Source organism: Limulus polyphemus, unplaced genomic scaffold (assembly GCF_000517525.1).
Source record: "Limulus polyphemus unplaced genomic scaffold, Limulus_polyphemus-2.1.2 Scaffold1996, whole genome shotgun sequence".
Taxonomy (NCBI): domain Eukaryota; kingdom Metazoa; phylum Arthropoda; class Merostomata; order Xiphosura; family Limulidae; genus Limulus; species Limulus polyphemus.
In genome coordinates, this window is record NW_013667606.1 from 112,117 (window position 1) to 126,358 (window position 14,242).

Below are 14,242 nucleotides of genomic sequence, written 5' to 3' on the forward strand. Positions count from 1 at the left end.
AAATTATTTGTATTACCTATTTTATAAAGTTCAATCTATTTAAGGGGCTAGAAAATAAAGGATAACAAAAGATAAATTATTTGATTACCTATTTTATAAAGTTCAATCTATTTAAAGGGCTAGAAAATAAAGGATAACAAAAGATAAATTATTTGATTATCTATTTGGATGATACATACATTTGAAAGACAATATAAAATCTCCTCTCAGGTAATTATGCTTTAATAGATTTACATTGATCTATTAAAAAAATCGTTAATAGATCAATTTATTGACCTACACATAAACGTATAAAATCAGACTTTTCTGTTAATAATAATGTTAAATACATATTCAATTTTTGCTTATGTAAAATTATACGTTTTTTGATAAGCATAATTATATACAAACAGTAGGTATCCCGATGGGTTTAATTATTCACGTTGCGTTGCTAATTGATATCTTTATTATTACGAAAATTAATTTGTAGATAATTTTCCAAGGGCGGAAATATTTTTCTTAACATATAAATACATTGATGATTTGAATAGTATTAATAATCTAGTTATAAGTAATTACATAGGTAACATTTATCCTGCAGTTCTACAGATTGGGAACATCTCTATATCAAATACTGAAGTAAATTATTCAGATTTAAACATTCAGATAATTAATAATTATTGTAATATTAATATTTATGATAAAAGAAATAATTTTACATTTCAAATTTTTGGACTTTTCTCCTCAAACAGTAATGTACCACCAAATGTCATACAGGTTCTTAGGTATTGTGAAATGTGTAGCAATATACAGTTCTTAATATCTAATAGTAATATATTAGTAGATAAACTGATTTCTAATGGCTTTGATGAGAATACTTTAATTAAATATTTTAAATTATTTTATAATAGATATAAAAAGTATTTAAATAAATTTGAAAATAGTGATATAAACAAAATTATAAAAAATAATTTCTAAAATTTATTGAAGGGGAAATAATTGAAATTAATTATTTTGACATATTAATGTGGTTATATCACCATCCCTGTATAAGACCTGCTACTGTGTGGATCATTGAAGATCCATATAGTAGTATGGGATGGTAGAGGATGGCTAATACCATAACATCTTGGTATTTATGTCCAAACATCATATTGGGGGCTAAAATGCTATCTTCAAGGTCAGTTTTGCTGTCTCCCCCATTGATGTATTGTATTCTAATTATGTTTTTCTTATTATTGTGGTAAAGATGTGAGTCATTGTTGGCTAGAACACCCACGTCTGTTCCTTTTTTTCTTCTAAGCATGTAAGGCCTGCGAAAATGAGGTTAAACTGGTTAGATGGTGTACCCCAACGCAATTTGGGTTTGTGCCCCAGTGTTGGTTGTTTATTTTGTGGCTGTGCTGTTTTCTCTCTCCATAAAATTACATTTAATTATATTTCATCTAAGGTTTAGATATGCTGTGTAAAATTCACACTATTCTTCCTTTTGATGTAGTCTGTTTTACAGCATGTTTTGTAGCTTTCCTATATATATGTACTTGTTAGCGGTTATCTTGTCAGCTGTTATGCTGTAACTATTTTAATATAAGTACCTGAAGAAGGCTCAAGGCTGAAAATTTGTGCTGCTAGTATTGGCAGGTATTGAAGGTGTTGATCATATAATTTTTTCTTAAAATGTCGAGTTTTCTACATAGTTTAAAAACAACAACAATGAGCTTTAAAAACGATACAACAATGAGCTATACACGATATATGCTCAAAACATAGTTTTGTTTATTTTTCTTCACCTGTAGGCAAAAATATTCAATATCTTAATTTAATTTGAACAAGCTTAATATGTTTTGTTATGTATTTGACTTAAACTATTGCTGCTCATGAAACGATGAACACTTCTTTGTTTGTTCATTTCATTTTGGTCTTAGTAAATGAACATCATCCAATAATCAGATTAGCTTGTAAAGTATGCATAAAGTACTTTATATAAGTGGTTTACTTTAAGATAGATAAAACAGGTGATGAAAGGTAAGGAAAAAAAGAGAATATGACATTCAGAGTTAAAACAGTGATTATAGGAGATATCAATGGTTTGTTTGGTTGTTTTGAATTTTGCGCAGAGCTACACGAGAGCTATCTGCACTAGCCGTCCCTAATTTAGCAGTGTAAGGCTAGAGGGAAGACAGCTAGTCATCACCACCCACCGCCAACTCTTGGGCTACTCTTTTACTAACAAATAGTGGAATTGACCGTTACTTTATAACGCCCCCACGGCTGAAAGGGTGAGCGTGTTTTGTGGGATGTGGATTCGAACCCGCGACCCACAGATTGCGAGTCGAGTGTCCTAACCACCTGGTCATGTCGGGCCTGATATAAGTGGTAATGAAGAGAAAGTGCCAGCTCTAAAAAGAGTGATACAGCTCAGAATAACACATGGTTCAAAAGTAGCTACTGGATAACCATGGATTCTTACAAAAGACAGTCCTTGGTATGACGTGTATTTACAGGCCCTAACTAATCGTATGTAAAACCAACCTAACACACAAATTACAAGCTGGTATGTATGGGGAAAAGTTTGGGACAAAATAAAGAAAAGGAGTACAGAAGGAGTTTGGCGAAACATTTTAAAACATTCTAGAGAAAAAGATGTAGAATAATTATACATTTTTATCAGCAATTGATACATGATGTCATCCACAAAAACATCATAAAAACCGAATGAAAATAATGATGACACGGAGCATTCAGCATTTTATTTTTGGTTAGATAATCTTCATATTTTTAAGCAGCTTTAGAAAGCATTACTTCAAAATTCCAAAGTAAGTAAATATGCACAAGAAGTAGGATAGGGTCACAAATATACATATATAGAAAAAATCTAATTTGCTTAAAACAGAGTGTCGCGTGTAAAACATTGTACTGAAGTCAGAGTATGTGAAAAAATCTCAATAGTGTTCAAAATATGATTTTTTTGTGAATCAAATAAAGTCATTTGGTGTCCTATAGGCCACCGTAAAAGATATAGGTTAATCATGGCCAATCTTTCCTGGTTCTTTTTTGACGATGCACTTTGTATGATATATTCGTTTACTTCTTCTTCTTCTTCAAAGCTGCCACTTGCTGCTTTGTTGATTACTTTAATAAACTTTCTGGTAACACTGTTTGTAGATTTGCGCACAATCATTCCAACTTTCTATTTGGGTACGATACGTAGACATTTCTGGATTTCTGTTGAGCTTTACTGATAAATATATTTCTAGAATTTTATCAAGGTTTGTTAATAAATATGCTTATTGATATCTTCAAACAGCTAAATCTCTACAGACGTTTCGCGAGCCTCTGACGTTATTATATATTTATATTATATATATATATATATATATATATATATATATTATATATTTATTTAGTGGTCAAACGTTTGTTATTTTGTTTTATATAGCAATGCAAACTTACAGAGTTGTTCAAATGCTAGAAGCTGAACAAAGATAAGTGGCAGATATTTTACGTCGAAGGTTCTAGACACAATATCAGAGAAACGGTTTATACTCTTATATACTGTTTTATGACATATTGACTTGTATTGGCCTCATTTGTGCTACTTTTCACATGATCAGTTGGACCGTGTTTTTTCTTGATGCAGGAAAATGATTGATGCCACAGTGCCAGGATTTCAATGAAGTAAATTGAACAATAAAGCACAGAGGTCATAAATTGACCTCTATGGTCAATAAGTTCTGATACTCCAGTTGAGCCTCCTTGGACAATTTTTACATGAAATGCTTCGACCCACCACCGCCGCTAGAGCTTAGCTTACGACAGGATCCCCCAAAAATGCAGAATGTGTTACAACCGTGGTGTATACTTAAACCGAGATTCATTATTCTTAAATGTTCATCAGATTTACTTATATGTCTCCAGTTTCAATTAATTAGAGATATTTTGTTAATGAATTTAGTGATATTTTGTGAATGTGTGATGCTGTAAAAATATATTCTACTTTCAGCCTATGTTTATAATTTGGTTGAAGAATCTAATTATGAAATCTTACCACTTTCATTTTTGGGAGTTAGATAAATATTAGACACAGATATCAAATGGAAATAAAGAAAGTATAAAAGCGATGTTCGTCGCTATCAGTACTTACTCGCACGTATGCTTCCATATGCATTGTTCAAAGTCAATTTCTGGAAACTGGATAATCAACCGAAGCTCTCCTTTTAAATTGTAGCCAAACTCGGGCTTACATGTAGTGGAATTGATGTTACAAGGAGGACCAAGAGATCTAGTGGTAAGAACAACCTTTTTCATTACATGTAGTAGACTTCATGTTACAAGAAGGACCAAGAGATCAAGAGGTTAAAAACAACCTTTATCATTACATGTAGATGTTACAAGAAGGACCAAGAGATCAAGAGGTTAAAAACAATCTTTATCATTACATGTAGATGTTACAAGAAGGACCAAGAGATCAAGAGGTTAAAAACAACCTTTATCATTACATGTAGATGTTACAAGAAGGACCAAGAGATCAAGAGGTTAAAAACAACCTTTATCATTACATGTAGATGTTACAAGAAGGACCAAGAGATCAAGAGGTTAAAAACAATCTTTATCATTACATGTAGATGTTACAAGAAGGACCAAGAGATCAAGAGGTTAAAAATAATCTTTATCATTACATGTAGATGTTACAAGAAGGACCAAGAGATCAAGAGGTTAAAAACAACCTTTATCATTACATGTAGATTTTATAAGAAGGACCACGAGATCTATCGGTAAGAACAACCTTTTTCATACTGCCAACGTATATACTTCTCTAGATAACAAAATTTATTGAATATCAGATTAACTGAACAATAGTGAGAATAAAATATTAGAGTTTGTTCTAAGAATGAGCATCATAATATTACAAATAGTCGTTTTATAAACATAAGTTTTATACCAAATTCTTAAGGTACAACTTAACGTTATTTTAAATATTACTTTCTATATTTCCTATTATGGGAAGATATATATTGTGAAATTTAGAGATACGTCAGTTTCTGCAAAGGTTAGACATTATATTAACATTATAGTTAAGACAAGGAAAAGAGGTTTGTCTATAAAACTAAAATAATTTATTATTAAGGTTAGATTGTATCATACATTTATGAAGCAATACTTACGATGAACAGCGATCCCTATCACCACTGAAAGAAAAAAATTACAAAATCATTAGTCAGGAAAAATAATCTCACCTATCAATATTTCAAACGTTCAATGGGTTTCTTCAAAAATATTTTTGATTCGAAAAATTAATTATGCATTTGATATAATAATAATTTTGGTGAGATTTACTAATACAAATTAGTTATTTAACGCTAGATTTGCCTACGAAAATACCTGATTAAGAACCAATAACTATCTTTAAAAAGTGTAGTCCTCCAAAATTTATAGAAACAATTCTTTGTCAAACATTTGGTTTGATGAAGCCTACATTTTCTACTTTACTTACAATTGTACTTTTTTGTCTCACGTTCTAGCTTAGCTCAAATATATCCCTATGTTTTATCATTATCGATAAAGAACAACATTATAAACCAAAAACATTCGGTCAAATAACCTATGCTGTGTATACTAAGTTACTTGCAACTTGATTTAACAAAATAAGCATGCAACTTAAGTACATTCAATTGGCGTGATAGTATAAAAATAAATTAAAAGAGTCTTTATGAAGGGATAATAACACTTTATGAGAACTATTTGTTATGTGGTATTACAATGGCGTTTCGTTAATGAAGAACTCATAGTTATTTGATTGTGTTTCTGAGAGAAATGTTCATACGACAAAATTCTTAAATAATGTGGAAACTAAGGACGCGCGTTTTTGAAGATGGGGTGTTAAATGTTCTCCATGACGCAGAATAGCTCAAACAGTAGAGTATTTAATAGAGAAATGGGTTCCGAAATCTCACTCGAAGTCAACCAAGAGCAGCATTCTCATCTGTAATGTAGAAAAGATAATCTTTTGACTCAAAAGAGACGTTGTGAGGAATTTAGGCATATTATACTATATTCTGGTACTGTTAGCAAGATAACAAGCAAGAAATTGAGGTTCATGAAATCGCTCTAGTCAAACATTTACAAACTTATATTCACACCTCAAAAAGATCGACAGTTTTCATGAAAAAAAAGGGTGAAGCAGTCATTCAACCGCAAACCTCTCAAGTCCCCAATAGCTATTACAAGGAAAACTACAGTGAGAAATAATAACGTGTAATCATGGTCACCAAACTAATCACTATCGAAGATGTGGGAAATAGTTCAGAAGTGGACTTGGAAAATCGTTCTCACGCAGGGCGAATAACCTCTGTAACACATATATATTGACTTTTTTAAATTAAACATGGACGCTAAAACTATTCGATACTTTAGCCATATTTATTTGCTAAAAGCATTCTATCAAAGTATTAATTAATTTACTTTATATAGTGAAGCGAGGTCGTAGTATAGTTGTACAATCATCACGGATATGTAGAATTTTTATTTACATTAATCGTCTGCTATGCCATATTTAGAAGTGGCAGACGAAAGTGAAGACAGTTAGTCAATACCACCCACCACCAGCTCTTGCGTTACTCTTTTACCAACAAAAAGAGGGATTGTTCATAACATTATAACGCCCCCATGACTGAAAGGCCGAGCACGCATGGTGATGACTGGATTCAAACTCGTAACCTGCAGATTGCGAGTCGAGTGCCCTAACCAAACAACGACTTAGACACGAGTACAATCCAAACTTACTTATGTCTACATCTATGGTGTGCACACTCCAGGAATGGATCATGAGGGAAATGCCTTCTCCATCTCCATCTTTTACTCTTTCCTTCTAGAGCTACCTTTACTTTAGATTCCACGTCACTGGAAATAAAAAAGCCTAAATGAAATTACAGCACAGTTCTTATATTAATCAAAAATCACATTCAGCAAATTAAAAGTACGTGTCATTGTCTTGATTAACAATGTATGGGGTTCTGTGCAAATTAAAGTCATAAGTAGATTAAGAATTAACAATGAAATTTTAGCTAAATTTGCAATCTGGATATAGACATATATACATTTAAATATATAGACATATATACATTTAAACGAAATTAGTTTTGTAGTGACATTAATATGTAATGCATAGACGATTTTAACATAAACCTTTTAAAACTTTTTTTTTCCCTAAAGTAGTTTTGGTCTCATTGCTCATATAGGTATTTATCAACATTATTAAATATTTGTCTACTCACTGCCGAACAGTGGCCGTAATACCGTGTTTTCGTTGCATTATATCTTCATTTTCTTCACATAGACATACTGGTTGTTTATCCTGAGCTTTGGTAACCAACACTACTACCACTAGTGGGAATAGGATTGAAACAATTTCCTGTTTAAAAGATGTAATATTTTATATAGACGTTTTATAAGATATATATATACATGTGTGTGTGTGTGTAAAGCTAGATTGTAGTTGTAGATACATCATAAGAAACATGTTGATTTTTGTTCTACAGTGTCTTTATAGGTAAAAATATTTAAATCATGAAACAAAATAAATCCTACAATTGCAAAATAATCTAAAATCATCTTATCCAGTATAAGATGAAGAAGATAGAGATCTTAGTAGATGTTAGCCACAAAAAACACACAAAACGATGAACTCAGAGGGCAGATTCCCCATGAGGGATTAGTCTGTAAATATTACCAGATCGTTATTTAAAAACCTGCAATACTTTGGGGGATAGAAAAATCCTTATATTCTGGTTTATTTATTTCTAAAAATGAAAAAACAAAAACAAAGAAAAAGAGAAAAGTGCCACCATTTTGTTAAAATAATTATACTCCTGTAGAGAAACAACTTAAAATCATTGCGTCACTACAAAAAACTTTTCAACCTACTTCCATTTTAGTTACAATAAGGCTCGGACTTCTACCACTAAGAAACGGGTTTAGATACCCGTGGTGAGCACAGAACAGATAGCACATCGTGTAGCTTTGGGCGTAACCACAGACTGATGGCAATTAGAAATGGGACTGACAATTCTCACGTAATCTATTTATAAATAGGAATCTGCTGTTCGGTAATTTCCATTGACAGTAGCAGCCGTTGTTTTATGCGGGCTTAGATTACTTAGTAGGGTCCAAGGCTTAAATGTAAATAAATATCGTAATACCTATCCTGTTTAATGGAGCCCACATCTAGTATATTATTCACCTTTTCTTAAAAACTATCCAATGGATCAAACTATCCCATTTATTGCTCTAAGTGTATTTCTAATAAGCGAAAGCTCTAAGTATATTAATTAAAGATGGTTTAAGCAAAGCTTTCATAGTGGTGAAAGAGCTTTGGAATAAATAAAATTATAAATAATTCTTTTAATTTAAAGATAAACATAGTAGATTCAAAAAAGCTTATTCGCAATATTCTAATGTTAAGAGTATGAGATATAAAAATAATGAGTCCAGGATCAAGTTGAAACTGTGATATCAAGAGAAAAACTGAAATTTTGCTAGATTTGGATAACAATTATAATAAGAATTATTTTGAAATTCCAAATTATATTTTATATAATAATTACAGACTTTTTAAAAATAAGAGTTGACGTGGTTCTTTATATAATGGATAAACTTACTACAATAAATTGTAACTACAGAGGTGATTAAAAACTTATCAATAAAAGATTGTCAACATTATAAAGATATAATGCTTTGCTGAGATATCCTTTGTTCAAGCCACTTTAAGAAATCTTAGCCAAAAAAAAAAAGGAAACAAACGTAAATCCGAATAATAATAATCCACTTTGTTCTTTAAAGTTTCCAAACCAACAAGCATTGAAGTAGAAAATGTAATTGAAATATTTATCGAACATTGTTGCCTCGTTATCTTGGAAAGGATGCTTAATTTTTTGAAGGCCTTTAGAGTATTTGAAATATTTATCGAATGTTGTGGCCTCGTTATCTTGGAAAGGATACTTAACTTTTTGAAGGCCTTTGGAGTATTTGAAATATTTATCGAATGTTGTGGCCTCGTTATCTTGGAAAGGATACTTAATTTTGGAAGGCCTTTAGAGATGACTGGGATGTTTTCGTTTATCGATACATACCTAGCATGACTAGTTTTAGGTCTCTTGTATACCCTTGAGAATAGAAGGACAAAAACAGACATCATGAAATGTAAAAAACAATGAGTTATTGTAATTTTAGCTCAAACCTACAGAATGACCCATGTCATGGCTAGGTAGTTAAGGCGCTCGACTCACATTCTGAGCAGAGGGTCGCGAGTTCGAATCATGCTCGTCCTTTCAGCCGTGGGGATGTTATAATGTACGATCAATCTCAATATTCGTTGGTAAAAGAGTAGCCCAAGAGTAGGCGGTGGGTGGTGATGACTAGCTGCCTTCGCTCTAGTCTTTCACTGCTAAATTAGGGACGGCTAGCGCAGATATCTCCCGTGTAGCTTTGCGCGAAATTCAAGACAAACCAAACAAACTGACATCCCAGTTACAAAATATAAAATGATGTATAGAAAACAGAGAAGAAAAATAAGTAGACGATTCAAATACATACATGAATCATACACTATGAAAAATCAAAAACTAAATTAGATGAGTTAAACATTTTTGAGCTTATTCAGATGATTTCAGTGTTTATTCGTTACACATTTTGTTTTCCTATACAAATTAAATAGAAATAAAACAAAGGTGCTGAAAAAGTTTTTCATAAAATGAAAACTGGTGTTTGGGAAATTAAATCTCCAACCAGTCACCAATTTTATTTTTAGAAATGCTGTAGCAACTATTGATTTTTGTTTGTTTTTATTTTGTCGCGTAACTGGAAAAGGATTTTGCTAAAGTACTATTTGCTTTCTTTATAGATTACTTAAGTCGTTAATATTGATTTTAACTTTTACATTGATTGGAATTATTGATAAAATTAAAAAAAAAATAGTCAATATTATGTACCTAAAAATTATTGTTGTAAAGCATTCTATTCTCGCTGCCTAGTACCCCTATCTATACTGAAGTTAATCGCACTGAACAGGAACGACGTTCGAAGTCCCATGCTGCCATTAGATCTTATTCCTCTATCGTCGTCCCCTGTCGAGTCAGAGGTCATTAAAATCCATGTCTCGATTCCCGCAATGGGAAGAAGCCAGATAGCTTATGTGACTTTGCACTCAAACAAGCAAAAAATCTACCATCGTCAAGGATACCCATACTGATGGTCACGATTAGGCATAATTGCCCAACACTGCAATTTCTATTATCAAACATTTCTGCAAAGGATAGCAGATTTTCCACAGACCTCCACTATACGTGTGATATAGTTTTCAAGACCAGTCTTACGCAGAACAAACACACAAAATTCACTAAAGCTGTATTGAGAAATTGAAAGGTTTGTAACAGAACGGTCTTAATGTCACACTATCACTGAACAACTTTCTCCTACTGTTGCAAACAACCTATATATTGACGACTTTCACATTTCTTGTCAGTCATCAAACATGAGGTTTATTAAGTGGCAGATTCAAACTGCTCTCACTGGCTTCTTGGGGGGAAACAGGGCAAAACATTTCACCTTCTCCTCTTCTAAGACCATTTGCATCCATTTTTGCCACCAGCAGGGTTTGCATCCTGATCCAAAGCTCCATCTTAGTGATAATGTTCTTCCCGTAGTGGCTAAGAATGGGACATATCTTTAACCATAAGCTTACGTTTATTCCTCACATTAAACAAATTCGTGTCAAGTGTACAAGGGCAGTGAACATTCTCCACATCGTCTCTTCCTCCTCTTAAGATGTGGACAGATGTCCCATGCTCAAGTTCTATTGCACCCTCATATGAACCAAGCTGGACTATCGGTCTATAGTTTATGGTTTAATTAGGGACTCTGTCTTGAAGATGTTGGACCCTGTGCACCATCTGGAGCTTCGGCTCTTCCTGGGAGCTTTCTTTACTTCATCAGTTCAGAGTCTGTTCACCTCCTGTTAACCTCAGACATTTACAGCTTTATTTGCAAAATGATATCAAGCATCAATCCTTACCCCGGCATCCCACCCGGGATTGTATTTTCCTTCCTTGGTGAGCTTTGCTCTATGAGAACAGCGATCTGACATTCCTCAATTTTGCCTTCGAATCCAGGCACAGCTTGCATAATTGGGCCTGTCAATGGATGATGTTGCTGAATCCGATGATCAGCCCATCTCTCCAATGGTTCATTACCACCCCCACCTGTGACTTTTCTTTGAGTCATCTGAGGAAGACAGATACTCCTGATTGGAAGTATGATATTCTCTTTGTCAAATATCTTTTGAACCATTCTTCTGTTCCTGTTTTAATGGATTGTTTGAAATCTGATTGTTTTTGGCTCTGCCATGTTTTGTTATGGCTCGATGGTTGCTCACAGAATCCTCACTACAGTTTCTGTGTTTACTGCTAGGAAATATGCCATTTCTCTTGTATTAGATCACATAGAAGCTAAGCAGTACACTAGCTGTACTATTTACACCGACTTTCTTAGCTCTCTACTGGCCTTTGAACCGCTTAATGCGAGTTTTCACTCTGTTTTCTTGAACATTCAAAAATGACTGGCCCAATTTTCTCTCTCATCCACTTCTATCCAGTTTTTTCTGGATACCTAGCATTTTTGGTATTCATGGAAATGAGGTTGCTGACACTACATCAAAGTCCAACTGCTCTGGCATTGTCACAGCTGTGCCTGTCCCATATATGGAATACAATCCTATAATCAAGGCACGGCTTCGCGCCAATTGGCTATCGATATTGATATTCATTACAAGTTTTCCAGATCAAACCTTCTGTTGTTATTTGGCCGTCTAATTTCCATAAGGATCAGAGGGAGGAAATTGTCTTTTCTAGGCTATGGATTGGTCACAGTTTATTTACTCATCATTTTCTTTTATGTGGGACTGATTCGCCAATATGTGGCGTTTCTGACATTCAGGTCTCACTTGTCCATATTTTGCTTTTGTGCTTCTGTTATAAATGTGAAATGTGGCATCATTTTGACATGTATTTTCTAAGAGTTTATTTTGATGTTGGTCAGTATCGTTGGCGATGGTGCCACTGTCCAGCGTTCTTGTGTTTTTATACTTTTGCGGACCATAGGCTTTTTAATTCTATTCAAGTTTTTACTTGATTTTTGGCCATTGTTTAGCTTTTAACTTGATTTCTCTTTGCTTTTTATAAAGTTTTACTTTTGCCTTTTTACGATTGTTTGGCGCATATAGCCATGCTTTTTTGCACAATTGAACCACAAGCAATCAACCAACAAGTCAAACATACCTTTATTATCAACACTAACTATCATACCTCTTACAGACTGATCAAGGCTTCTGTAACAATCATTAGATATGGTATTACTTAATAGCAGGGATTGTTATGAAAACATAATAGCAGCTATAAAAATCGCCCGTTTAAAACCACTTTTAAAATGTCTGAATATTAACAAAGACTAATTCACAGTATTGACTGAAAAAATTAAAGCTGATTGTACTTATAATGCTGCCTAAATCACGATATACGTGTTTATGGAGGAATTCAAAATCTCACTTTTTCAATGAATTTTCATCTAAGTAAGTAAGTAAGTGACTTTTCCAGACAAGCATACAGAAAATATGAAGAACTTTACTTCTTTCATAGAGCTCCTACGTCTGGGGTTCCAAATATTCATTTCTTGTACCGAAAAATGTTACTAGTATGAAGCATACGATAACGATGTGCTACTTTGGGCATATAATTAGAATTGAGGGTAAGATAGGTTGGTAGAGATCCTGATGAGTAAAATCGAATGGGTATACGCCCGTCTACACTTCGTATTGCTGGCGCACCAAAAATATAGCTAATAAAAAGGAAACAAACTAGTTTAATAATTTATTTATAATTTTATAAAGACAAGTAGGGATCGATATGTACGTAACCTAACTAGTTATAGTGATATAGAAAGTTTTATTGCTATAAGAGGTATTGAAACAAGAAAGTCAAAACTACAAAAACTGAGTTACTTAAAATTTAAAACTAACATAATTAGAGTGATTTGACAAAGATAAAATGATAAAGATAAAAGACAAAGATAAAATGTTTTAACTTTTACGTAAATCAGTTATCGTAGTTTTGATTCTCTTGTTTCAATACTTTTTATAGCATTAAAACTTTATATAGCTAACTAGATTACATGTTTATCGATTGTCTTTATAAAATCTAAATATTTTTATTTTACTTGTACTTATTAACTTCAACTTAGATCGCCATTCTTTGCTCTTCCTTCATTTTCATTGATTATTTTTGTTATACTAGTGGCTGAGCGGCAAGTCTGAGGGATCAGACCACTAAAAACCGGGTTTTGCTACTCGTGTTAAGCACAGCACCGAGAATCCATAGTATAATTTTGTGCTTAACAGTGATCAAATTATCTTACACTAAAAAATAATCATTAAATAATTCCTCACATAGACCCATCTTAACAAGTTCGCTTAGTATAAATAATAGGTAAATAATAACTAACATACCTTAAACATAACAGAAGATTCTTGTGAAAGTCTAGACGTTGAAGTTGCAATATACTAACTCCGCTACTGTACTACTACTCTGCCTTTATCTGTAAGAAAATGTTGTTTTCTTTGTTTGTCCTTAGGGGAATTCCGCAACAAGAGATTGGAGCTATTATGACATCACTGGAAGAACCAAGAGGGAGTTCGAAATGTACGTTTTCGAAAAGTAATAATGCTATTTTAGTTTTGGAAAAGATATTTTCTAAATATACTTAAACCATTCGTTAGTCAGTTAGTTGAAGAAGGTGCACAGGGCTACTAACATATTAAATACCAACGTATTTAAAACAGTCTTATTTTATTATTCTGACGTCAGCAGAACTTTAGTTGTCAAACAAGTCTGGTGAAATTTTCATTCTTATCTCTTCGCAGAATTAGCAACCATGAAATTCCCATTAAAAAAATACTAAAATATAATTCGCTTAAAACCAGTTGTTTAGATGATAATTTGTCAAGAACTTACTGACAAGAATGTTAGATTGTAAATAGAAAAAAAAAAGCAAGAGAACTAAAAACCCAAGATTTTTCACTTCAAATTAGACAGTCATTATGTACAGCTACCACACTGAAAAATTTAATTTGCAGGTGTTATTACTCATACTTCTATGTAATATTTCATGTTGCATGTTTCTCGTGGAATTGTTACGTGGCACTGTGTTTCATCGTTGT

The 14,242-nt window shown here is 32.8% G+C and overlaps 1 protein-coding gene across 1 annotated transcript in view; it reads right to left on the reverse strand.

The window, feature by feature from the left end:
- The window catches only part of LOC106465600 (coagulogen-like), a 17,543-nt gene extending 3,859 nt beyond the window's left edge, over positions 1-13,684 (reverse strand). The window contains exons 1-5 of the mRNA XM_013925833.2: positions 13,532-13,684; positions 7,254-7,390; positions 6,763-6,879; positions 5,145-5,168; positions 4,124-4,261 (exon numbers count right to left, since the gene is read on the reverse strand). Of these exons, the coding sequence (XP_013781287.1) occupies positions 4,124-4,261; positions 5,145-5,168; positions 6,763-6,879; positions 7,254-7,390; positions 13,532-13,540 (425 nt within the window). The 5' untranslated portion in view covers positions 13,541-13,684. The remainder of the gene's footprint in view (positions 1-4,123; positions 4,262-5,144; positions 5,169-6,762; positions 6,880-7,253; positions 7,391-13,531) is intronic.
- Between the last annotated feature and the right edge of the window lie 558 nt (positions 13,685-14,242).